Below are 26397 nucleotides of genomic sequence, written 5' to 3'. Positions count from 1 at the left end.
GCTCATCTAACAGCAATATCCCAGTGAACCAGAATAAAAATTGAAGAAACAGCATCTCATCTGTAGATGAGGCACTTTATAGATTGAGAACAGACTAGACATTGAGCACAAAATGTCTTCAGCTACACAGCAGCTAGGCTGGCTCTGAACATGAGATGGTCAATCAAAAAGGGTTCAAACCCCAGAGTTCAAGTCTAACTGCTCAGAAACAAAGAAATGTCGCAGAGATGGAAACTGTAGATTTGATAAAAGCAAGCTAAAGCATGTGGCTTGGGAAAACAAATAAGTATAGAAGTAGTCACAGCAGAAAAACTGAGAATACCAATATCTACAAATTTGCACAAAGCTGAAATGGAAAGTAAAGGCTCAACAAGTTGTCATGTTGCTGCCTTGGTTTCTTAATTATCACTTCTTTTTCTTAAATGTCTGGATTTAAGAAGTTGTCTTGTAGGTTTTAGTCTTGTTCAACTAAATCCTGAGTGTGTCATTAAACTAGCAGCTGGTCTGGCATATTAAGAGTAATGAATTAATTTTGTCGTCTATGTCAGCCTCCATTAAGAATTACTCCCAAGTATGGAAAATCGTCCAAATCTTTCAAGATCTCATCACCGATCTTAATTGTTGGGGTAAGAGTTGAGCTGTGGGATCTGGTTGGTCAGCATTAAAGTCTCACCAAAGCTCTATGAAATTGTAGAAAGTCTTTGCCCCTTTTCTAATCTATACCCTTAGTATTTAATGCCAACATTCCATTTCTCTTCAATTTCTTGCGTAACTTTTTCGAGAGTCATGTACAATGTAATAATATGCACCTTTAAAAGGGATTTGTCTGTCTTGGTTCTTATGAAGGGAAGTGTTGTAAAAAAAATTATACCAAGTGTGTCTGCTCCATGGAAAGCAGAGTAAATAACTTAAGGGATTTAAAAAAAAATTAGACAAAAGAAGCATGAGTGGGTGGTGCTAGGCTCTTATGGACCCAGGATTTTAGTTTTGGCTTTCAGTTATTGAAGTTGAATTTTACAGAGCTGGAGCTGCTAGATAAGAGCTCTTTGTTACTGAGAGTTACTATTGATCATAACTGATCTCAACCAGACATACAAATACTGAGACTACAAGAATAGGTCAGAGACTGGGCATTCTGCACTGAGTAAGTCATCTCCTGACTCCCCAAAACCTGTCCAGCAACTACACCTTTCAAAGAGCAATCATGATTAGTCCCATAGCCCCGCTTACACCATAACCCTGTAAGTTCTTATCCTCAAATATCCCTCATACCCGATGTAAACTTATATGGAATCTGCTTTACCTTTGCAGGTAGAGTTTTATTGATAAATTCGGGAACTGCAATAGTCTTTCCAACCCCACTTTACAAGTACCTTCTTGCCTACAAATGTCTCCCACTCCATCAGCTAGGATTAAAGTAGTGCACCATCTCTTCCATTCCTATTTCTTGATCTCTTTTGATATTTCAGTGAATGGTATCTCAACTGAAAACTTGAGACTCCCCACTCCCCAGATTATTAGCTTCCTCGCTCCCTCTATTTATTCCTTTTACCATGGCTCTGACTTTATGTATAATTTCACAGGTGGCAGCAAATCTCCAATATCTTGTCCAACTGACAACTCCTTATCTGACAGCGACTAGACAATAAATTTCTTCACCAAAGGAATCATGACAGAACCTGATTCTAACCTCAATGTTTAGTACATACATTTCTAGCAATGGTCACTAGGTCTTGATCAAAAACGTGACTAATAATCAACCAGCACTATGACTAATCACAACCTGAAAAAGACTAAGAGGACATACCCATCACCAAGTATAAAATGTCAATATTGTTGTTTTATTAGTTGTTGGTTAAAAAGTTGAAAGATACATGACAATACAATCTATCTATCACAAATGAGATGTGATATTGATGGTTTAAGGATGCAACATAACACACTTACACAAGTTTCTTCAGCATGCTGTGACGTCTCTTCAAATAGCATCTTTTGTTTAAAGGAAGATATATAGTTAACTAATTAATACGATCATTTCAAAGACAGATAAATACAAAGACTGATTTTCTTTTACACATAAGGAAAACAGATTTGTGGGAGCTGTGTGAAGAGGCTGGACCCAGCATGAGGCAACACTTTGTATATTGTACATCTCTTGTGTGGTAATTTTAGCTGCCACAAGTCAAATAGCAAAGTATTTTGTAAATATTAGCTGTGTTTGCTTTCTATATTAGCAGAATAGTTATAAAACTTGTTTTGGAATCAGTGCAGAAGTTGTATTTGGCCCAAGAGAACATGTGGTTGACTATTTTTGTGTATATACATTAGCCAAACCATTAAAATCCCAGTCTTTTCATCAATCATATCAAATTAATAATCAATCCACGATAAAGAATTCAGTGTGTACTGGTAAGATCTGAATTAAGACAACTGCAATCCATTTTGGAGAAACCACTCAAATCTTTGCAAATTTATCTAATTCATTTCAGAATTGGCACACTATATAGTACATGGAAAATGTTTAAACGTATTACAAACAAGTGCAACTTGATATCTTAAACTGTTGAACACACTACTGTTACTAAATGTTAGCAGAGTCACAAAGTGGATTTAAATCAAAGCAGCAATGCCTACTGGCCATTAGGTTTTCATCCTGTGTACTTCAAGGAGTATAAGCCCGCAAACCTAACTCAATGATCTCATTTTTTAAAAATCACATTGTACTGTTTAACAAACTCACTTACTTTGATGTGACTAACACTCGAGTTGAAAGAGTGATGGACTTTTAAACAAAGCATACCTATGACAATTAAATTACAGATTCATAGAATTGTTATGGCTCTGGAGGCCATTCAGTCCATCATGTCTGCACGAGCTTTCCAAGTGAGTAATTCACCAAGGGCCATTTTTCTGACTTCTCAATGTAACTTTGAATGTTCTTCCTTTTCAAAAATTGATTATCATTTTGCAGTCTCAAACCATTTGAATAATCCAAGGATAAATTGCCTAAAATGTGTTTGCAATATAAGACAAATCAAGGCATCTGCACACATACAGACACACAGACAAAGGAAGCACAGGCTGCATATTTGGCCACTCAAAAATGAATCCAAATGAAATTAAATCCAAATTCACTGAAGAGATAATACAGCTGTGTAAAGAATATGTTTCATTTACAGTCACCCTAAATTTTTAAACAACAATCTTCTCATTTGCAACTGACCTTGCATCGTATGAAGTTTCCCCTTTTAGATGTCAGTTGTTGCAAGCAGTAAGATTGCAGTACAAATAGCCCTATTATAATACTGTTCCCTGTAAAAACACAAATGAAGTGCCATTCCAAGCTAGTTCAGTGAAACGTCAGAGTACCACTCAGCTACAGAAGCCCTTCAATATCTTCCCATTTCAACAGTGCATAGTGATGCTGCATAAACGATGCAGCCTACACTGTCCCATCTGATACCGTCTGGAATAGGTAACATCCTGGGACTTCAGAAGACACAGACTTGGTAAAAGAGATTGCTCAAACTTTAGCCAACCTAAATATTAAACTGCAGTTCAATTTCTCTGTATTGTGGATATACTATATTTTTACTAACATGTAGTAAATCACATTTCACATCATCTCAACATCGGATCACAATTGGTGTTCTGGTAAGGCTGGTGAAAATAGCCAAATGGCAATTTTATTTGTCACCAGTGAACTTGATCCATTTGTAAACTAAACTTCCTCATTCCTGAATATTCCATTTGTTAATACTGTATATGCAAAGAATTTATCTCCATTTTTGTGGCTTAAATTTCTTAAAAAGGAACAATTCCTATTTGGTATATTAAAACTGTTATCTTGTGACAAAAGAAACAGAGAATGGATATGTGGTATGGAATTTACACCTTGCTTCTCCTTTCAATGACTGGCAAAAAAAAAGCAAGGTGGCACCATGACTGACCATATTCACTTAAAAATGTCCGAGGGACACGATTTCAAAAAGTCCACAAATTAACTTAATCTTTCTGGACATTTTCTATTCTGAATATCAGTTATAGACAGAATAACTCTTAAAAGAGGAAGACTTATTTTGATGAGACTTTTAAAAACAATAAATTTAAGTTAACTTTCATAATTATTTCAGTGATAATACTCATGCACCAAAGATAAAATGTGCTTCAAATGAAAGTTGATAAAAAGTGTGGGAATTACTAAATCACAACTAAAGATTGTTAACTTATAATAAATGGCTTGTTGATTACACTTAAGTGTCGTCCAAGAAGAGGACATTTCAAATACCCCACACATATTTTGAAATGAAGAAAAGCAAACAATTTATACAGATCCTTAGTAATTTGTACATAAAATATATAAATACACCTCATTAAAAAGGATATCATCTCCAAAATGTTAATGATATAGAACAAATGCTTGGGAAGTGAATTTAAAAAGGCTGAGAACCTGATCAACAGCTTCTAATGGCATCAGTGCTCCTGCATTTTATAACTCCATGAGCACAAATATTGGAATATACCTGTCAAACATTCAAAGGATCAAATATTGTACAATTCAAACACAATGTAAATACAACTTAGAATATTGCACTATGTGACGTCAGCCAGCTGCTCCATACTAGGTACTGAATGGTATAAGGTCAAAAGGCATACAACCTTGTGCAATAAATGTTAATTACACCAATGGAGTACACCACAGATAATTCACTATACTATATGCATAACAAAAATATATTTGGTAGAACTGTACAAGGTTATTGCAATCCCAACACTAATACAGCTATCGCTCTTTTAGACAGCATCATTGCAAATTATGCTCCAGACAGTCTTCATATTGGAAATCAGGTTATCTACACTCCTAGTATTAGGTCGAAATCCACACTATTAAATTTTTTATTGTATATGTAACACTACAGGATTTTAACACAGCCCAACAAAACAAAACCCATTCCATTTGGCCCTAGGTCATATCTATGTTGCATTGAGTACACCCAAGATTAACTCACCAGAATGCACCATCCTTCTTTGCACCACAACAAGGCGAATACTTCGGCTATACCTGAACCTTTTATTCATATTTCTCTATCACATAATCCTAAATATTAACCCTGCAATGCTAAACCCCAAAGCTAACAGTCAACACATTAGCTGATCATAATATAAATGTTGTTGACAAGTTCCACACCTTGCTGACACTGACAGGCTAATTTTGCACTTGCTATCTTGTTTGCTTGTCAACACACCTCTGCTGATAAATTAGCAGCATCTGCTGAGAATGAATTTACTCTATAAACTGTTTCCAGACATGACAATATTGGATGTGGCTTGTTGAAACCGATTAAGGTAATTAGTCTGTTTGGATTTGATTGGCAACTCTGAGAAGTTATAACCATCTGACGAGGAAGCAAAGCATCAATTTTACTGCACTGTAACAGGAAATTAGCTTGACGTACCAGATGGACCAGTGGATAAAAGCACGAACTGATAATAATTGTAAAAATAAAATAATTCTGTCAAGGAATTAACACAGAGTTAGTGGAAACTTTGTTACAAGTAAATTTTAACAGCAAACCCTATGTATTTACACGTATTATTAAACCAAAATTATCTTGTTGCTATTTATCTGATCTCAATTTTAGGAAATGTGGGAGCCTTACAAACAGAAAAAAAAAGCATTTTATTCACAGATTATTCTACACTAATCCATCAGTCTCTGATTCTTCAGTGTCTAAGCTACAGATACAAACAGGTCTAAAACTATGTGAATGCTTGACTTTTTCTCTGCATTTTGTACATATTTACCATATAAAGCTACTAAAACAAAAGTAAAACAAAGCAGCACCTTGTGTATGATTTCTCCACAGAAGAAATATTTCAATATATAGTATTTGGAGTCAGTTGTGGAAATTTCATGGATAGTGGAATCCTTAAGTTGAGAAAGTCTTGGTAACCTGGAAGACATCCAATTTGGACATGTTCCAGGAATGTTAACAAACAACCATCAGTTCTTGCCACAGTTTCTGGGGAACCAGGTACCATGGCTGCAACCAGGTGCTTCTTTTTTTTTAATATAAGTTCTTTATCTTTGATAAAAAAAATTCTGTTATTTTTGAATATTATGTCCCTCAGTTTAGCAAAAGTATAGTTTATATACATATATATATGTGTATTTTTAAAATACATGTTTAAGATATTCAATATTTCTGATAGGGTTCTTTGTTTAATTTTGGAATATTTCACAGCCTTATATGTGAAATATTTTTGGGAGTTTTGCCTCGCAGACTGGGAATATGTGGTGAGGCACAGGCTGCAGGAGGCCTACTCATTTGATAAATCCCAGCTTCAGCCTCTTCCTCCCCAGGTCAAGTGGGAAGAGATAAACTCAGGAACCCACAGAACAAGACTCATTTGAATGTGCCAAAGGGTCACTGCCCAAGTTTGCCACTCAACTCAGAACATATTATATATACATTTGATGTCAATTATGTACTTATACGTTTAATTATACTGCACTACTTCTAAAAGACTGTGTCCAGTCAAAAGAAAATGTCCAAATCAGTGGGAGCTCTGTATTTTTTGACAGACAAGCATCTGGTATTAGACAGACTGACTTTTCTTTAGAAAGAATGCTTCAAAATCAATAGCTGGAAAGCACATTTTTGCTTGTTTTGATTTTGAAGAGTCTGAATCACTGCCTGAATCACATTTTGGATTCAGATATTGCTCTGCCAAACCCACTAAACTTCAACTTGGTGAATTCTATCACCTGTTTTCTAAGCATATTCACATTTATCGATGTATTAAATTACAAAGTTAAAGAATATGATAAAATATTGCCCGATGCTGTGTCCAGCCCCTGCTATGAGGTTAAATATACAGAAATAAATGCAGAATTCACTGTCCTTTTACAATTTACTGACAAAACGGTGACGCAGTTGGATCAAATCCTTTAAAAACATCCTTCAGGGAGGTTGTGTCCTGCTCGCTCTCCTCGTGAGGACTGTTCCCACCAAAGGGGCTACCTGAGCCAGATTTAGTGACCTGTTTCACCTCAGAAAATTGGGGGTGAATCAGTCCAAACAGAGATGGCACTGGGAGGCTATGCACTCCTGACTGACCTGAATCCTGTGACGGGGCAGCAGGTGTGGCTAGTTTTGGCCTAGGTCTGTTGTAACTATTATATCTGTCTGTGGAAGTTTCTGAACTTGACTTATCATTTTCCAGTTGATCCAATGCTGATTTTCTTACAAACAATGGCTCTTTTGGCTTAGTGGTACTTTTAGGGATGTCTGACCCTTTCAGCTGGTTACCTTCACTGGAAGACTCTACGTTTCTGTTATTTGCACCCTGGGTGCTCTGAGTTCTTGGGTCATACAAACTAATGCCAGTTAGCATACTGCTCTGTCCTCCAGCTCCTCCTCTGCTCTGACCACCAGCAGTAACCAACCTGGGATCATATGGTGCAAGACCAGCACTCGATTCCTTCCCTGAAGGGGTAACAGGGGACTCAGTTTGTTCCACAAGTTTTCCAGATTGTGAGTTAGAGGTTTGGAGTCCAGCAGAGGACCTCTGCAGTCTTGGATCCACAGGTGTCTTTCGCATCCTGGGGTCAGAAGGTTTGTCACTCTGTGCCGTCACCTTGGTTGCTGAAGCATCCACACTCTTCAGTAATCTGGACAATAAGCTCAAGTCTGGAAGGGCAGGACTTGCTGCTGGCTGGGGGGGCTCTACTACTGGATCAGCAATACGCTGCCTGGGGTCTGAAGGACCAGTTTGTGGAGAACGGTTTATCCGAGGATCCAATACTGGGAAGGGTACAGGAGCAGCTACAGGATCTGGCTTAGGAATAGGCAGTGGGATCAAGTCCTCTGGGCTCCATAAAACACTTTTAGCAAAATGAGGTTTACCTAGGGAGATGTCCATTTTAATATGGCTAAACTGTTTCAGCTGACACCTGGGATCCCGGAGTGAAGAACCCAGCAAAGGATCCAGAGGAATGGTGACAGCCCTGTCCCTCAGAATTCTCTCTCCTTCCTCCTCATTAATTGCGGTTTGAGGTTTTGCAATAGCAGGGGTCGGCTGATTACTGGCATCTGTCTTCAGAACAGTCACAGTCCTGCTTTCGGCAGCAAGCGTATCGGAAGCAGGAGTTCCTGATGTGTTCTCAATGCTTCGAGAAAGCCGGGGGTCCCTCGAAATCCGAGGGTCCACAGGTCGATTCACATTTGATTGCCTTTCTTTCTGAAGGCGTGGATCAACAGCATTCTGGCTGTTACCATTGTTGTTATGTACCATCCTCTGGGCTTGCACTTGAGACTTGCTAGCAGATTGCTGACGAAGTGTTTTTAATATGGAGCTCATACTGCTTCCACCATCCTCCTCATCACTTGAGTACCAATTATCACCATCACCTACAAAGCACAGAACAACACCCTATTAAATACTGCAAGAGCTATTTTAGTTCAAGTATGATAGAATAATAAAGTTAAGAAAGTGCACAAATATATTTCAATATATTTTGTGGTGTAATATACTACACAACCCTGGTTTCTCCACTTTGCTACTTCAAGTTAAGTCATGCAATGTGAGGCAGTTTAAACCCAAGACAATGACTAAGAGGTATATCGGATAGTAAAAATTATTATGTTGTCTTAAATGGTGACTTTTCCAAGATGATTATGCTTCCAAACATCCCTTCATTTGAAGCAAAATGAAAGGTTTGAAAATGAAAGGTGGGGCAGGGATTGTGCATTCCTGATAAACATTTAGTTTCAAAGAAGTGCTCAGGTGATCTCTGGTTTCCATGAGGAAAGCAAGTAAAACAAACTATTGAGATGTTTATTGACTATTGCAGTTTTTAGCACCTCTTAAGTAAACACAGATGACAGAATAGAATTTGTTACTGTAGTGAAGCAAAAGAAAATCGTGTAAAAAGACCAAGTTGTATGCTGGTAAGAAGGCAGTTTCTGTTCAAATTGGGGATTAGAACACACAAGAGTCTTTAAAGTTAGAAAATGGGAATTCACCAAGAAGTAACTTGCTGGGGATGATCAGATCCAGAAAGCTTAGACAGAGCAGAACGATTGTTGATGTACTCTGGAAATTTTGACCTGGTGCAGCAGGGACTTTCAAACATTTGCTGAAGAGCTGAAAGTGACACTGAGGGTCTTCATTTAATGCAGTACTTCTCCACCCTTACCTGCCATTTTAATGCCCAGTCTATGTGGGGGCTGCAAGAATTGTTCAGCAATGAGTTAAGTGGCAATGCAGTTTGGGGAAAGGAGAGTTGAACCTGCTTTGTGAGCCCCTCAATCTCATTTCCTGATCCTTCACTCTCTAACTACTAACTTTGCATGCCAGTTTGTCCCCCTCAATCCATTTACCCTCAATAGACAAATGGACAGCATTCTCCATTTAAAATCATAGGCTTAGTGGTGTCAATGTTGGTCTTCATCAGCAGAAGGAGATACAATTTATGCAGGGCTGGGGAAACAAGACTCCTTGTAAATGAGTATTACAACCCATTATCAAACCTTACAGCCTGGCAAGGACCATCAATACTCTCAAAATTAAGACCTGGACTGCTGATTTAAAATTCAATCCCAAAGAATAAAGTTTAGATGTTTTTGACTAAGAAAAAAGGAGGGAGAAATTTAAATTCATCAAAATTATGAGTGAAAAATTAGCACAAAAACTTGAAGATTGACAGATTTCCTGGACTAGATGGCCAGCATCTGACGGTCTTGTAACAAATGGCTGCAGAAATAGTGGATACATCGCTTGCAAACTTCCAAAAGTCCCAGCAGATACAAAAATTACAAATCTAACATCTTTTCAAGAAACAAGGAAGACAGAAAGCAGAAAACCAACTGCAGGCCAGTTAGCCTATCAATTAGCACAGAAAAATGACAATCCATTATTAAGATGTTGACAGTTTGACATTTAGAAAACCATAAAACAATCTAGCAGAATCAACATGGCTTTCTGAAAAGGAAATTGTTCTTGATATGTGGGCGGTACTGTGGCACTGTGGTTAGCACTGCTGCCTCACAGCGCCTGAGACCCGGGTTCAATTCCCGACTCAGGCGACTGACTGTGTGGAGTTTGCACGTTCTCCCCGTGTCTGCGTGGGTTTCCTCCGGGTGCTCCGGTTTCCTCCCACAGTCCAAAGATGTGCGGGTCAGGTGAATTGGCCATGCTAAATTGCCCGTAGTGTTAGGTAAGGGGTAAATGTTGGGGTATGGGTGGGTTGCGCTTCGGTGGGTCGGTGTGGACTTATTGGGCCAAAGGGCCTGTTTCCACACTAAGTAATCTAAGTAATCTAATCTAATCTAATGTCTGAAGTAATAAAGGGAACCTGTAAATGTGATAAACTTGAATTTCCAAAAGGTATTTTAGTAAAGTTCCTCATCCAAGGGTACTATACAGGAGGTTGCATGAATTGAGGATTGATTGATTAACAAGAAACATAGCGTACGCATACCTGGGTCATTTTCGAATCGGCAATTTGTAACTAATGAAGTGCAAACAGATTGGTCCTAGGCCTCAACAAGCTACAGAGGAACCTCGATTATCCGAAAGACACGGGCGGGGAATATTTCCTTTGGTTAATCGAATTCTGAATAACATAGTTTAGCCAAGTATTGGGACCTCGCAAAATTCCTGGATAAGCTGATATTTAAATAATCAAATCTGGATAATCAAGCTTCCTCTTGGATGAAGAGACCCAATTTATGGTAACTAAATTTTCCGACAAAGATAGGTGGAAAAGTAGGCTGTCAAGAGCACATAAGAAATAGTAGCAAGGACAAAGATTGGTTAAATGAATGAACAAAAGAATTGGCAGGGCATATGTGGAAATATGTAAACTTGTTCACTTCAGCAGGGAGAATAAAAAGCAGTATACCGAACAATATCGGTTATCTGAACATAAATTATCCAAATTTTGGATTATCTGAACAAGATTTCAAGGTCCTAGAATGGGTTCCTTTGTTTACGATCAGTTCAGTTATTCAAGCAATCAGTTACCCAAACAAAATACTCCCTGCCGTCCATTCGGTTAATCGAGGTTGATCTATACTATTTGAATGGAGAGGATGCTGGAAAAGCACAGAGGCTCAGGACGCATCCAAGGAGCAGGAGAATCAACGTTTTGGGCAACAGTCTTTCATCAGGAATGATCAGATTAGATTAGATTAGATTAGATTACTTAGTGTGGAAACAGGCCCTTCGGCCCTACAAGTCCACACCAACCCGCCAAAGCACAACCCACTCATACCCTTACATTTACCCCTTTACCTAATTTAGGTTTTGGCATGGCCAATTCACCTGACCCGCACATCTTTGTGACTGTGGGAGGAAACCGGAGCACCCGGAGGAAACACGTGTCCCATGTAGACACGGGGAGAACGTGCAAACTCCACACAGTCTGTCGCCTGAGGTGGGAGTTGAACCCGGGTCTCTGGCACTGTGAGGCAGCAGTGCTAACCACTGTGCCACCGTGCCGCTCCTGCCTGAAACGTCAATTCTCATGCTCCTCGGATGCTGCCTAACCTGCTGTGTTTTTCCAGCACCCCACTCTCAACTCTGATCTCAAGCATCTGCAGTCCTCGCTTTCTCCTAGGCTGCACAGCTAAACATTTTCAACAGATCTGGGTGTTCTGGTATGAGCCACAAAAATGGGCACAGCAAGTGGAGGGCAAATAGAATGTTGTAATTTACTGCATGGGGAATTGAGCACAAAAATAAAGTATTGCTACGACTGTACACAGCCTTAAGGAAAACACATATACAGTGTTGTGTATTTAAGAAACAATAGAACTACATCAGAAGCAATTCAGAAAATAATTAATTCAAAGATTCCTGGGGATGAAGAGATTATCTTTTGAGGAAAGGGTGAATAGTTTGTGCCCATATCCATTGGAGGTTAGAAGAATATGAGATGATGTTATTGAAATAAAAAATCCAAAGGTTATCGGACAATGATTCTGAAAAAAATGTCCCCTTTGTGGGCCTGTCTGGAATGATGAGACAAAGATTCAGGGCTCCAATTTAAAATGAGGATGTGGATAAATTCTATTCTTATAGAATTTATGAAATTCTCTTCCCCAGGGAGTAATGGAGGCTGGCTCATTGTATGTGTTCAAGGTTGAGTTAGATAAATTTTTGATTGACAATGTAGTCAAGTGTTCTGAAGGGGGTAGATAGGAAATTGCAATTAAGAACACAATCAGATCAGCAATAATTTTATCAAATGGGGATTGAATGCTCCACTCTTGCTACTAATTCTTTTTGACTAAAATATTTGAATACAGTAGATACAAATTCTTCAGATTCGCAACAAATTTTCAAATATTGTAGGGAAGAATTACACACCATTTAAGGATAACTGTAAAACATCTGCTTACTTGTTTCTTTATGGCTACACTCAGATAATTAATAAAGATAGTTATTTTATAATACCTAATCAGAATATAAAAATAATGTGCACCTTCCTCATTTTCTTTCTCCCGTTGGCTGTTCTCTGCTTTCCTCTTTGCCTTCTCCTCTTCCTCTTGTTGCTTTTGTTGGATGCGGAGGAAAAGTGCTCGCTGGGCCGCAGGAAGAAAGTCAGGAATATTTACATTGCCCTTCTGACCGGATGAATCACTTTCAGTCTCTTCAGCTTCCATTTCCTCAATATGTGGAAGCAGAACTGGCTGGCCATCTCCTTCATCCATCTCTTCATAAGCACCTGGCAGAGGTATGAACAGGAAGAGTGAACAAAGAGAGATAAAGTTAAAAATCACACGTCATGTCATAGTACAACAGGTTTATTTGTAAGTACTAGCTTTCAAAGTGCTGCTCCTTCATCAGGTAGCTGTGGAGCAGGATCACAAGGCACAGAATTTATAGCAAAAGATCTCAGTGTCATGCAACTGAAATTATATATTGAACAAATCTGGATTGCTCTTAAGTCTTTCATCTTTTAGAATGGGTTTCAGGTTTCGGTTCATTAATATGTAAATCCCAGAACGTCTTTCCAGTCATATTCTCAAGATTGCTTATGGTTTTATAAAAAAAACTCAAGATTGGGATACAAACAGACTATAACCTCACACCTTTAATGCATTGTCTGAGCTGAGATGTTACTTTTTTTTTATATATAAAACCATAAGCAATCTCGAGAATGTGACTGGAAAGAAGTTTTGGGATTTACATGTTTAAGGAACCGAAACCTGCAACCCATTCTAAAAGATGAAAGACTTAACAGCAATCTAGGTTGTTCAATATATCATTTTAATTGCATGACACCGAGATCTTTTGTTATCAATTCTGTGTCTTGTGATCCTTCTCCACAGCTACCTGATGAAGGAGCAGCACTTTGAAAGCTAGTACTTCCAAATAAACCTGTTGAACTATGACCTGGTGTTGTGTGATTTTTAACTTTGTCCACCGCAGTCTAACACTGGCACCTCCACATCAAAGAGAGATAAGGAAGATTTATGTTGAATTTGGGTGATTATTCTCACACACTTATCAACTCTTTCTTCAACAACAAAGTTATTTTTCTGTGTATTTGTTTTATACAATTCAAGAGTAATTGTTTGGAATTGACACCCTGCTCATAGGAGTTAAAAGGGACAATTGTTCCGTACTGTTTATAATGATGTAGAAATCACTTGGCAAATAAGTGGCAATTATTCTAATTTAATACTTGTGAAGGTACAGACTCCTCCATTTCCTATTCACCAGCAAATTAGTTTCTGCAAAAGAAGATGGAAATGCACTTTGGCTCTCGACCTTTTTCAAAGGCGCTCTTTGACCATCTGTTGGGAAACATTGCCTCTTCAAGTGTTTTTTGCCATTGAAACAATGGCAAAAAGAGGTTAGATGGTAACTCAACATGAATGAGAATAGAGAATGGAATCCAAAATCCCAATGCTCTCTGCCAGTGTGCAAATAGCTGCCTTAGCTGAAAGATCAGTTGGCTGAAAAAAAGAGGGAATCACCAAATATTATACATCTGTACAACTGGACAGACATAAAGAATGATTTACATAATTTCAGTACTGTCAATCACTTCCTTTCATTCTGGATGCCATTAACCCCATCAAGTCCATTCCAGATTCCATTAATCCCATTTCCCAGTTCAGCCCCCATGAAATGTTCATCCAATTCCCTTCTGAAATTATTGTAGATATTAAATTCCAGATATGACCACTTGCTGCATAAAATGCACTTTCTCACCATCCCCCTGAATCTCTTGCCTAAAATTTTAAATCTGTGTCCCCTAGACCTCAGACTATCAGCTAAATTTAAGAGATTTTCCTCATCCAACTTAACTAAGCCTATCATAATTGTATACACCTGATGAAGGGAGTTTGCCCAAAACATCAACTCTCCTGTTCCTCGGATACTGCCTGACCTGCTGTGCTCGTCCAGTACCACACTCGAATCTGATCTCTAGCATCTGCAGTCCTTGTTTTCGCCTTGCAACTAATAGGCCCTATTGCTGGAACCCTTCTGGAAATATCCTCCGCATTTTCTCAAGGGCTTCCATGTCTTTCTGAAAGAGTAGTGCACATAAATGGATACACTACTGTAGTTAAGGCAGAACCAGCATTTTATGTGGGTTCAGTATAAAATCCCTGATTTTATGCTCAATGCATTCAACTAAGAAGCAGAGGATTCCATTTGCTTTGCTGACCATGTAGGGAGAAAGTGAGGACTGCAGAATCTAGAGATCAAGGTCGAAAAGTGTGGCACAGGAAAAGCACAGCAGGTCAGGCATAATTTGAGGAGTAGGAGACATTCTTGATGAAGGGCTTGCCTGAAACGTTGACTCTTGCATGTTCCTTGGATGCCACCTGACCTGCTGTATTTTTCCAGTGCCACACCTTGGCGGGAAACTATTAGTGAAAATTCTGAAGGAGAGAATGAATATCACTTGGAAAAGTTGGGTCAATTAGGGATCGTCAGGGTTAATCCTCCAAATTTTCAGGTAAATGCAATCTTCTGTTGCAACTCTGTTTTTTTCAATGCTAAACTAGATAATTCATCAATGGCCTGGACTGGAAAAGACAAGGTTCATACCCTGTGTCCTACCTTCTACTCCATCTTGACCAAGGTCCATCTGCATTCCCTGTTGTTGATAGTAGTTATCATAGAAATTGGGATCAGAAGGGGCAGGAGGCATCATTCCTGGATCTCCTTGCATGAACGATGCTACAGGAGGGCCTGGTCCTACTGGTGGTCCTGGATTCATTCCAGGGCCTAAAGACATCTCCTCTGGGCCAGGGCCTGGCATAGGTCCAGAAATTGGGCTAGACATGGGACCTGGTCCCATACCTGGAGCAGGTCCTGGACCCATGGGAGGTCCTGGTGGCCCAGGCGGTCCTGGAGGCCCTGGGAATCCAGGGGGCGGTGGTGGGAACCGTGGCCTATGTGGAAAAAGAGCATAAATAAATTTCATTCTAAAACTTATGCTTAGCTTGCAACTGCCATTATTTTACAACATTATCCTTTGAGGACAGCTGCATTCTTTTAGCATTAAACCAAACACTATAGCAACTCCGAATTCTGAAAAAGGGCCAGTCACTGAACTTAAAATGTTAACTCTGCTTTCTCTCCGCAGATGTTGTTAGATCTGCTGTGGTTGTCTATTTGTTTTTGTTTACTGTAGCAACTCTGCCTTAACTTCAAGTCCTGACTGTATTCTAACTATTTTAATTTTATATGAAGATAATTGCATAGCTCTCATGTCTGAGCAGCTCCACGTAGAGGTGAAAGGACTGAAATGGCAGGTATAAAGAAATAAAAATTCTAACAGCATCAAATACTTCCAACGAACCTTTCCACCTGTGATATCAGAAACATCCACCTGAAGGCTGGCTTGGGTGAAGCAAGTCCTTTGACTCATTTGCTTTTATCCTCAGCAAATATCAACTTTGTTGTTAATGTTCACTAAACAAGGAATTGACTATTCTGACTGCATACTATTCCCCTCTGCTGAGACATGACAATCTTCAGGATAATAGCACCATCAGTTCTCTCTCTCGAATGACACAGCAGCCTTTGATCATCTGGGACTATGGTAGCTTTCATATACTATAAACACACGAGTAATGGCAGATCTCATCCATGATTTAGTTTGCACATCTTGCTGTACTATGTGAATCCCCCTGAACCTTAAGTTCACGGATGGAAACAACAGGCTAGCAGTGGACCAAAATCTGGTAAAGTCACATTGTCAAGTTCTATACGAAATGTTATACTGTAAACATTAGTTTAGGTATGAACAGACACAATGGTAATTTTTTAGTCAAAAACAAGGTGTCAACTTTTACATGAGAAACTGAGAGTCCGTACTGATCATTTTCACAGAACTGTTTTGAGACTTCATCTTCCAACTGCAGCCACTTGCAAGGCCTTCCTCTGTTGTATATGTATTCTGTCAAAGTTGAGATTCCTCTTGTATGCAATATTCTCCAATACTTTGAATTCTCTAGCTTTTTAAACATTTTCCATTTTATATAGCTAATGAACAATTATTGCCTGCTTTGCAAACTCAATGACCAAGTTTAAATACGCTTGTGCATCTGGGAGATAGTGAGGACTGCAGATGCTTGAGAAGTCAGAATCGACAAAGTGTGGTACTGGAAAAGGCACAGCAGGTCAGGCAGCATCTGAGGAGCAAGATAGTTGACAGTTCAGGGTTAACCATTCATCCTGATGAAAGGTGAAGCCCAAAATGTTGACTCTCTTGCTCCTGACCTGCTAGCTGATCTTCTGTGCCTTTTCCAGTGCCATTCTTTATCAAATCACGCTTTTGCATCTACCATTCCTTATTGATACCATGTTCCTATTAGAAGGTGGGATTGGCAGGAACAAAGTAAGTACGAGTGAAGTAGTAGCCTTGGCATCATGTTTTCACATGTGCAGACATAAGAAACTGAACTGCCACGTTTGATGCTGTGACATGCTATGAATCTACTAGATTTGCACCACGACACATTTGACATCAATGGTGAGTAGACAACAAGTAAATAGAGCTAAATGTTGTGGGTCAACCTGTACATGAAAGATTAATGATTTTTTTTGGCTAAGTCAGGGCCCATTTTTAGACACCGACCATTACCCAAGTATGTACGGTATGTGAAAACTGCTGCAGTCCCAAAGGAGCACAGCCTGCTGTCTCATTTGAAAGAGACAACTGGTGGCAGGTTTAACCTGAGTGTCATCATGCCACAGGCGAAGAGAGAAGCTTAGAAGGCTAGACCTTTCTGGTGACCTCAGCTGGTAAAGGAATTGAACCCGCACTGTCGGTGTCATTCTGCACTGGAAACCAGCCATTTAAGAAAGTTTAACAGATTGGTGTCAAAATTTAAGAATATGGCATGAAATATTTACCTCATTCCCATTTTATGTGCCAGGTGTGGAGTGGGTTGAACAACAATTTCAAAGAGCGAGGGGATCTTCTTTTGGCCTGGAAGACATGGTGGTCCAGGGGGTGGAGGGCCTGGAGGCGGAGGACCTATTGGTGGGGGACCAGGTGGTGGGGGACCAGGTGGGGGAGGTGGTCCCATCATGGGAGGCCGAGGGGCATTGGGCATATTCGAAGGTGGTGGCATTGGAGGCCGAGGTGGTGTGGGTAACAATCCAACTCCAGGTGGTGGCTTCGGTAAGGGAGTGATTCCTTGTTTTTTTAGCTCTTCCACTTCCTTCTCATCCTCTGCCCCAGCTTCTGCCTCACTGGCTAGCATCTGATTGAAAAGATGAAAAATTAATAATTTAATGACCAGTTCACAGAACCATAAAATGATACACCAGAGGGGGAGGCTAGTCATGCCTGTGCTGATCCTTTGGTAGAACTAATGAGTTCATCTGATGTCCAGCTCTTTCTTCATAGCCCTAGAATTTTCCTTCTGTCAGGGTCAATTTCCTTTTGAAAGTTCCACCTCACTTTCAGGCAATGCATTTCAAATCATAACAAATTACTGTGTAAGAGAAAATTCATGTTGCATCTGGTTCTTTTTGCCAATCATTTTCAATTAATGTCCTCTGATTATTGACCCCCTCTGCCACTGGAAACAGCTTCTATTTATTTGTTCTATCAAAACAATTTATGATTTTGAACACTTTTATTAACGTTCCTCTTAACCTTTTCTGCTGGAAGGAGGACAACACTTGATTTTCCAGATTCTCTACAGAATTGTAAGTGTTTCAATCATAGTCTATTCTAGTAATTTTTTTTTCTGTACATTAAACAAAGTCCCCTTAATAAAGTGTGATGGCCAGAAATAAACAATATCACATTTGAGACCAAATGAGTGCTCTGAAAATATTTAGTACAACTTCCCTGCTCTTGTCCTCTTTAATTATAGCCCTCCTTATTTGTTTTATACCTTTAAAGATTGTATACCTACAGCTCAGGTCTGTTTTTGACCTGCTTTAAAGTTGTACCAATTTGGTTCATTTTGCCTTTCCTCATTCATCCTACCAGAATGCAGTACTTTATATTTCTCCACATTAAATTTTACAAATCTACGTCCTCTTGTAATTTATTACAATTCTCCTATTGTTCACTAAATTTCCGAATCTCACTGCAAACTTTGGGCCAGAGGTTGTGCAATTTCACACCCTTACTTTCTTTTAGCTTCCTGAGGTGTATCCCACCTGGAGATTTTTCAAATTGCAGACTCATACATTTTTAAATGCATTTTTTGTACATATCCATTCATGTAATGTGGGCCATATTTGCTGGTCTATCCCTAACAGCCCTTGAACAGAGAGACGTGTTGGGCCATTTCAGATGGCAGTTAACAGTTAGCTGCACCATTGCAGGTCTGAAGTCACATGCAGGCTAGACCACATAAGGACCACAGACTTCCTTCCCAAAATGGCATTAGGTATATAAAGGACATTTTGGGTGGAAGTTTGCTTGCTGAACTGGAAGGTTCATTTTCAGATGTTTCATCACCATAATAGGTAACATCGTCAATGAGCCTCCAGTGACCCACTTCCCGTTATTAAAGGACAAGTTTATTTACACCATTAGTTTCCAGGGTGGAATTTCAGTCCATGTTTCCTCTGACTAATTATTCCAGTGACATTACAACTACACTACCACAATTCTCTTGACATCCTCTTGAATTTATGATATCCAATTTACCTTCTACCATCTTCTAGCGGCTAGTTTTGCTGATCCAAACACCTGGAAACTACTCATTTCATACCTTAGCCATCCACCTGCTTTCATAAGGTCATTTTTCTGGTCTATAAACAGCTCTACCCTTCTTTGACTACCATTTTACTATTTAACTGTTTGTGAGACTTGTCAAACCAAGACTGTTCAATACTCCAAGCAGCATAGCCAACACCTTGCTAACAAATGGAAAGAACTAACTTTCCTTACACACTATGGAATACAATCGTTTAACCTACGGATATAAACATATGTAGATTTGTAAAATTCTCTTTTATTGCACTGCTGGTAATTTAGGTCAACTCCAGTGAATTCAATAAGGCTACACAGGTGGACTAGAGGACAGGAGAGCCACCACAAGAGACAAATTTTCCAGAAAAAATATTTTTTTTTACCCTGCTCTGCTGGCATGAAATTAAACTTTCAAACTGTGGATGTGCAATCAAAGTGATAACACAAGTATAAGAAATTGACTGGAATAGCTTTAATGCAACCTCTTTCGAAGACAAGCAATTTCCCTGTGTGAAGGTAATAATTTTGGCTGCCAATTATATGACAACTGTGTTCACTGAAATGAACAGTTCAAATCTATCTGTTTCAGTGTTACCAAAAGAACTGAAGGAAAAATGTACTGCAGTAATTCATGCTGTCAATGAAGATTTGACATTTTCCTGGTCAATTCATAGCCTGTAATGTGAGCTGATTTAGGCAGTCATAATGATCTCACAAATCAGCCATAATTTTTTCTATCCAAATCACCCAGTGACCACCTGCTGAAAATTACTCATATATAGATATTTGAGAGAACATGGTCACATTCAAATATACTTTCTCCAGTCCAAAAATAAAATAATCTGTAGATAAGGTCCAGAATCACAACTGAATTGACTAGAGCAATGTACTAAAGAGCAATGTATCAAGTAAAGGCAACTACATCTTGCTGATAGTCACTGCTGTGAAAGAAAATCTGTAATTTGCTTTACCTTGTCCAGAAGCTCCCTCGTTTCTTCAGTTAAATGTCGATGGGAAAATTTGCACTCATCACCCTGGTAACAATTTCCAGTTGTATGATAGAACTTACAAGGGAATTCATGTGAGGCATATTAAGGACAATGACTTTCTTGATTTTTATAACTACAGAAACTCATCCAAAATTTTATCAATTACTTTGATATTTTTCAAATGGATCAATAAATGTATGAGTCAACAACCTCTCAGTTTTATCCCGCAATGAAAAATTGATGCCATTAATTCTACAACTATCATAACCTGTACCACATTAGATCTTGTCTCTTTTCTAAATTGTGAAGGTTAGGGTTAGCTTTATTCATATACTCATAAACATTCGCCGACAGTAAACCTTAAGGTTTACATTTGCACAGGAGCATAAATTCAGCAGAAAAAAATCTGCTTAACTTTATGGAGTATATAGAAAGTTCTAGGATTCGCAAAAACTTTCAAATTTTATCTGATAGCTCAGAGCAGAGAATATTTTGTATGATTCTATACCTGAGCTCCGGGAGAATGTGAGGACTGCAGATGCTGGAGGTCAGAGTTGAGAGTGCAATGCTGGAAAAGCACAGCAGGTCAAGCCGTATCAGAGGAGCAGGAGAATCGCACTTTGGGCAGAAGCCCTTCATCATGAATGAGGCTTGTTAGCCGGGGGGCTGAAAGATAAATGGGAGGGGGGTGGGGTTGGGGAGAGGGAGCTTGGAAAGCGATAGATGGGTGAAGGTAAGGGAGAAGGTGATAGGTCAGAGGGGGCAGAGATGGACAGGTCCGGAGGGTGGTGCTGAGTTGCATCCAGTGTGGCCTCCTCTACATCGTGGAGACAGGATGCCTTCTTGCGGATCATTTCAGAGAACATCTCTGGGACATGCACCTACCAATCCCACCGCCCCGTGGCTGAACACTTCAACGCCATCAAGGACATGCACGTCCTGGGCCTCATCCACTGCCAAACCGTTACCACCCAACATCTGGAGGAGGAATGCCTCATATTCCACCTTGGGACCCTGCAACCACAGGAGATAAATGTGGATTTCAAGAGCTTCCTCATTTCCCCATCCCCACATTATCCCAGTTCCAAGCCTCCAATTCGGCACCACCCTCCGAACCCGTCCATCACTGCCCCCCTGACCTATCACCTTCTCCCTCACCCTCATCCACCTATCGCTTTCCCAGCTACCTTCCCTAACCCCACTCCTCTCCCATTTATCTCTCAGCCCTCCGGCCCAAAAGCCTAATTTCTGATGAAGGGCTTATGCCCGAAATGTCGATTCTCCTGCTTCACGAATGCTACCTGACCTGTTGTGCTTTTCCAGCACCACACTCTTAAACTGACCTCTATCCAATAACTAACCAGAGGTGATCTCACACCTCACCACTCTGGAATCAGGTTAGAAGTCACACAACATCAGGTTATATCAGCAGGTTTATCTGAAATCACAAGCTTCTGGAGCACTGCTCCTTCACCAGGTGAAATGAAAACAAGCACACAGGCACAGAATTTAGATTAGAATAGATTACTTACAGTGTGGAAACAGGTCCTTCGGCCCAACAAGTCCACACCGACCCGCCGAAGCGCAACCCCACCCAAAACCCTACATCTACCCATTACCTAACACTATGGGCAATTTAGCATGGCCAATTCACCTGACCCGCACATCTTTGGACTGTGGGAGGAAACTGGAGCATCCGGAGGAAACCCACGCAGACACGGGGAGAATGTGCAAACTCCACACAGCCAGTCGCCTGAGGTGGGAAATGAACTCGGGTCTCTGGCGCTGTGAGGCAGCAGTGCTAACCACTGGAAGTTTATAAACAGGAAGATCAAAAGATCATACAAATGACCTGAGTGGAATGTCAAGAGGCTGAATAATAAGTCTCTGCAGGTGATCAAAAGTGTCAGTAGGTGACAGTAAAGTGTCAACAGCTGAATTGCCAGACAATGGATGACCTATAATCCAATTGATTGATGCAGAGAGATGATTTTTAAAAATTCAAAATAAGGTGGTGCTGGAGAAAACCAAATGGCTGGAATAACATGACAGGAATAAGAGTCACATGCCGAGGGTCTAACCAAAGTAACAAGTAATCCAAAACCGAATAAACTAATTAGAGAGATCATAAGAAGTTGTCAAGGTGATGGCGTCAAAACAAAACATGAAGGAAGATTTAACAGATACAGAATAGTATGATGGGATTACATTCAGCAAGACATGAACCCAATAAGAGGCCGTCTTCATAGGTACGGAACTTGGTTCTCAGTTTTTGCTCGGTAATTCTGCACTACTGTATATCTCGAAGGCCGTCTTGGATGAAGCTTACTCAAACATCGGAGGCTGAATGTCCTTGACTGCTGAAGTGTTCCCCAACTGGGAGGGAACATTCTGTTTGGCGATTGTTGCATAATGTCCATTCATCCATTGTTGTAACATCTGCATGGTGGGTGATGTTCACACATGTTATGGTAGCATCCATGTTGATGTGGTACGTCTTGCACAGGTTGCCACGGCAGAGTAGCGTGGTATTGTGGTCAATGTTGTCCTGAAGCCTGGGTAGTTTGCTGGGAACAATAGTCTCTTTAAGGTTTGGCAGTTGTTTTAAGGCAAGAGGTGGAGGCATAGGGATGTTCTTTAACATGTTTATGTGGAAGATAGAGAAGTGCAGCATCCTGAGGTTATCTGTGGGCCTGCAGCAGAGTAAGGTACTGAGGTGTACCAGCACCACCACACTCTGGAATTAGATCAAGGCCACTGGATGTTATGCTAAATCTTTGCATTAGTGGCATTGAGTTGAACAGCCAAGATCCAAGGTGCAGAGCACCAAGGTTGGAAATAGCAGAAGACAAGTAAATTGAGTAATACTGACTAGCTAACACCAAGCTTAAAAGTTTTATAAGACCTCAGGAAGGAGGCAATTTGTTCAATAGTTAGAAGACTCTTGGAAGAAAATAGATAGGAGTCCATAGAAAAAGATGCTTATCCGAAAAAATGGGGGGAGATTATTAGTTTCTTTCTATATACACTGTACTTGTTTACCTAAGTAGGTGTCTCATCACACAAATTGCAGCCAGCCTAATGGTATACCACGATTTTAGAAGAGATAATGTATTATGCAATGGAGGTCAAATTATGGTGATAATAAATCCTTATTTGCACATAGTTTCATTACATATCATAATGGAGGCAAACCGCTGTCCATACAACATCATTATTTCTTATTCTTAAGCATTCTGGCTTATCTGTTTATTGATTGAAGGAAACTTGCAGATTGGCTTTCTGAGAGGGTGGCATAGGACGTGGTTCAACAGGTGAAAAACACTGTCAGAAGTTATCTAAGATTACAAAGAGATCATGAAAAATTGGGTCCACCGACTAAAGAGTTGCAGATGGAGTTCAATTTGGATAATGAAAAGTATTGCATTTTGGTAAAACAAACAAAGACAAGACTTGTACAATTAAAGGTCAAAAATCACACATCAGCTTATAGTACAAGCACCTGATGAAGGAGCAGCAGTCCAAAAGCTAGTGTTTTCAAATAAACCCGTTGGATTACAACCTGGCGTCGTGTGATTTTTGATCTTGTCCAACCCTATCCAACACTGGCACCTTTGCATCATGTATACAATTAAAGGTAGGGCGTTGTGCAGTGTTGTTGATAAAGGGACCTAAGGTTCATGTACATAATTCTTTGAAGTTTACATCACATATACATAGGGTGGTTAAGAAGGTGCTTAGCATGATTGCTTTCATTGCTCAGACTTTTGAGTATAGGAACTGGGATGTTACTTTGAGGTTGTGTGGGACATTGGTGAGGCCACTTCTGGAATACTACGCCCAGTTCTAGTCTTCCTGTTATAGAAAGGATACTTTTAAGCTGGAGAGAGTTCAGACGAGAGTTACCAGGATGTTATTGGTAATGGAGGATTTGAGTTATAAGGAAAGGCTGGATAAGCTCAGAGTTTTTTCACTGAAGAATAGAAGGTTGAGTAGTGGTCTTACAGAGGTTTATAAAATAACAAGGGATATAGATAATAGGAATAACAGGTTTCTGGTTCCTAGGGTGAGGATTTCAAGTCTAAGGGGCCCTATTTCGTGGTTTGTGCATGTGATGACCTTCCAGATTAAGAGGTAGATGCATGTTCAGTTATAACGTTTAAAAGACAGTTAGATACGTACATGAATAAGAAATGTTTGGAGGGATATGGGCCAAGTGCAGGCAGGTGGGACTAGTTTAGTTTGGAATTAAGGTCAGCATGGAATGCTTACTCCAAAGGATCCATTTCTATCCTGTGTGATTCTATGAATTTAAACTGGGGAAATCTTGGGCTAACACAATCATTCAAGCTGGCTCAAGAATATCAGCCATGGCAGCATGATATGGATTGGATATTATGGTCAGTTTTGAACTTTTCAAAGTTAGGAATTGGTGAAAAACAGACTGGCATGCAAGCTGAGAAAAGATGACTGCTGCTTCCATATAACTATTTAAAAAGTGGCACTGTTTAGCAAAAAGCAGATTCTGGAGTTAGCCAAACAATTACAGGCCAGTCAAACAAATCTTAGAGGGTTGTTAGAACAAGCAAGAAAGAATCACAAATTTAATCCAATCAAAATAGGCATAACTAAGTGTCTGAAGAATGACTGAATGCTAAGGTAAAAATATTTACAGGATTGAAGAGCAACACTTGAAGGAAATATATGAAGTACATTTAAGACTACATACAAAATAAAAATTTAGATTAAACCTTTTAGGTTAAGAAAAAGTAACTCTCTCCCAAAATAATTATTTTCCTGTACTTTCTCTAATTCCCCATATTTATTTACATAGTTTATGAGAGTGTTTAAACCCAGTAATATTACAATTTTTTTAGAAAATATTATTTTCCTGTAAAATTGTAGTAGTCCCTCTGCATTAACCAGCTTTTATAAAACTAAGGTGAAGACATGGCGCTAGTTTTCTGAAATTAAAACATGTATGCTCAAAGCTTCACTCCTGGAAAATGAACTCAGAATATGCTGGTAGCACAGTCGAGGTTGTGCACTTCATCAACATAGTATCTGTAAAACAAGATTATCAGCTGTACCAGAAATCTGAAGCTCCATGAAAGCACTTAATACTGCACTGAAACTACAGCTTTTACAGTGTCAAATCAAGATATAGTAGTCTTTTCCTAGGTCTTGCATCAACATGGCTTACACTCCTATTAACAGAACCTGGCTGAGTTGTACCATCAGTTTAGCACCACCGCAAAATCAGAATACAGAAGGATATTGTGCATGTACAAACAATTTTCTGCTTTCGCACAGAATCCATTGTAGTAAAATCTGCAGAGCTCCCGCTTTCTTGGTGGGCCTAAATCATGGCTGAAATTGCACTGGTCTCCCTGTAAAAATTAGAAAAAGTATTATTTCTTCATCATTCTCATTTGAACATAACTGCGCAAAACAAAATATGGCAAATGTTTTTAAGATAAACACATTGGTAACTGAGGTCAGGTTTAAAAGTTACAAAATCTTGTCAAGTAACAAAGGGATTATTCAGTTGTATTCACTTTTAAAGTCTTGAGTCATGCAAACAGTGCGTAGTTGCAAATAAATCCTATTAAAAGACAAAATGGAGTATGGCTTTGCACAACATGCATAGTGATGAAAAAATAGAAAGCCATACAAATGCTGCTCAGTCATTATTGTTGAGCATGAACAATTTCAATCACCAGTGACAACCTGGGGGCAGTGTGGTGTCTGGGACATAGTCATATTCACTAAATCATACCTTACAGACAATGGTGAGGCCGTTACTCAACCAGCCAAGGGACAACTCTCTCAATTTTAGCACAAATGTCCAACATGCTAGCAAGAAGGGCTTGCAGGATTGAGGGGTCTGGGTTTATCGTTGTCATTTCCAGTGTCTAGGTGGTCAATCTAATTTCATTCCTTTTAGACACCGTAGCAATTTGATACAACTGAGCAGTTTGCTAAGCCAGTTCAGAGTGCATTTAAGAATCAACCACATTCCTGTGGTTTTAAAGTCAAGTGTAGGCCTGATGAAGTAAAGAAGCAGATTTTCCTCCCCAAAATAACATTAGTGAACCAGTTTCTCCAAAACTTTCTCTTTGGTTGCCAATCTGTTCTAATGATGACAGCTTCCACATGGGGACCTCAGAAATGTATTTTCCCTCAGCCAAAGACGTGCCGCTATCA

The 26397-nt window shown here is 39.5% G+C and overlaps 1 protein-coding gene across 1 annotated transcript in view; it reads right to left on the bottom strand.

The window, feature by feature from the left end:
- Positions 1-5584: 5584 nt before the first annotated feature.
- Positions 5585-26397, bottom strand: part of zc3h4 (zinc finger CCCH-type containing 4) — a 75796-nt gene continuing 54983 nt past the window's right edge. Inside the window, exons 7-12 of the mRNA XM_060856159.1 lie at positions 25469-25580; positions 20173-20282; positions 17395-17747; positions 15091-15425; positions 12494-12736; positions 5585-8414 (exon numbers count right to left, since the gene is read on the bottom strand). Coding sequence (XP_060712142.1) covers positions 6916-8414; positions 12494-12736; positions 15091-15425; positions 17395-17747; positions 20173-20282; positions 25469-25580 — 2652 coding nt within the window. The 3' untranslated portion in view covers positions 5585-6915. The remainder of the gene's footprint in view (positions 8415-12493; positions 12737-15090; positions 15426-17394; positions 17748-20172; positions 20283-25468; positions 25581-26397) is intronic.

Source organism: Hemiscyllium ocellatum, chromosome 47 (genome assembly GCF_020745735.1).
Source record: "Hemiscyllium ocellatum isolate sHemOce1 chromosome 47, sHemOce1.pat.X.cur, whole genome shotgun sequence".
NCBI classification, from domain to species: domain Eukaryota; kingdom Metazoa; phylum Chordata; class Chondrichthyes; order Orectolobiformes; family Hemiscylliidae; genus Hemiscyllium; species Hemiscyllium ocellatum.
The sequence above is the reverse complement of the archived record's forward strand: the minus strand, read 5'-3'. Positions and strand labels throughout refer to the sequence as shown.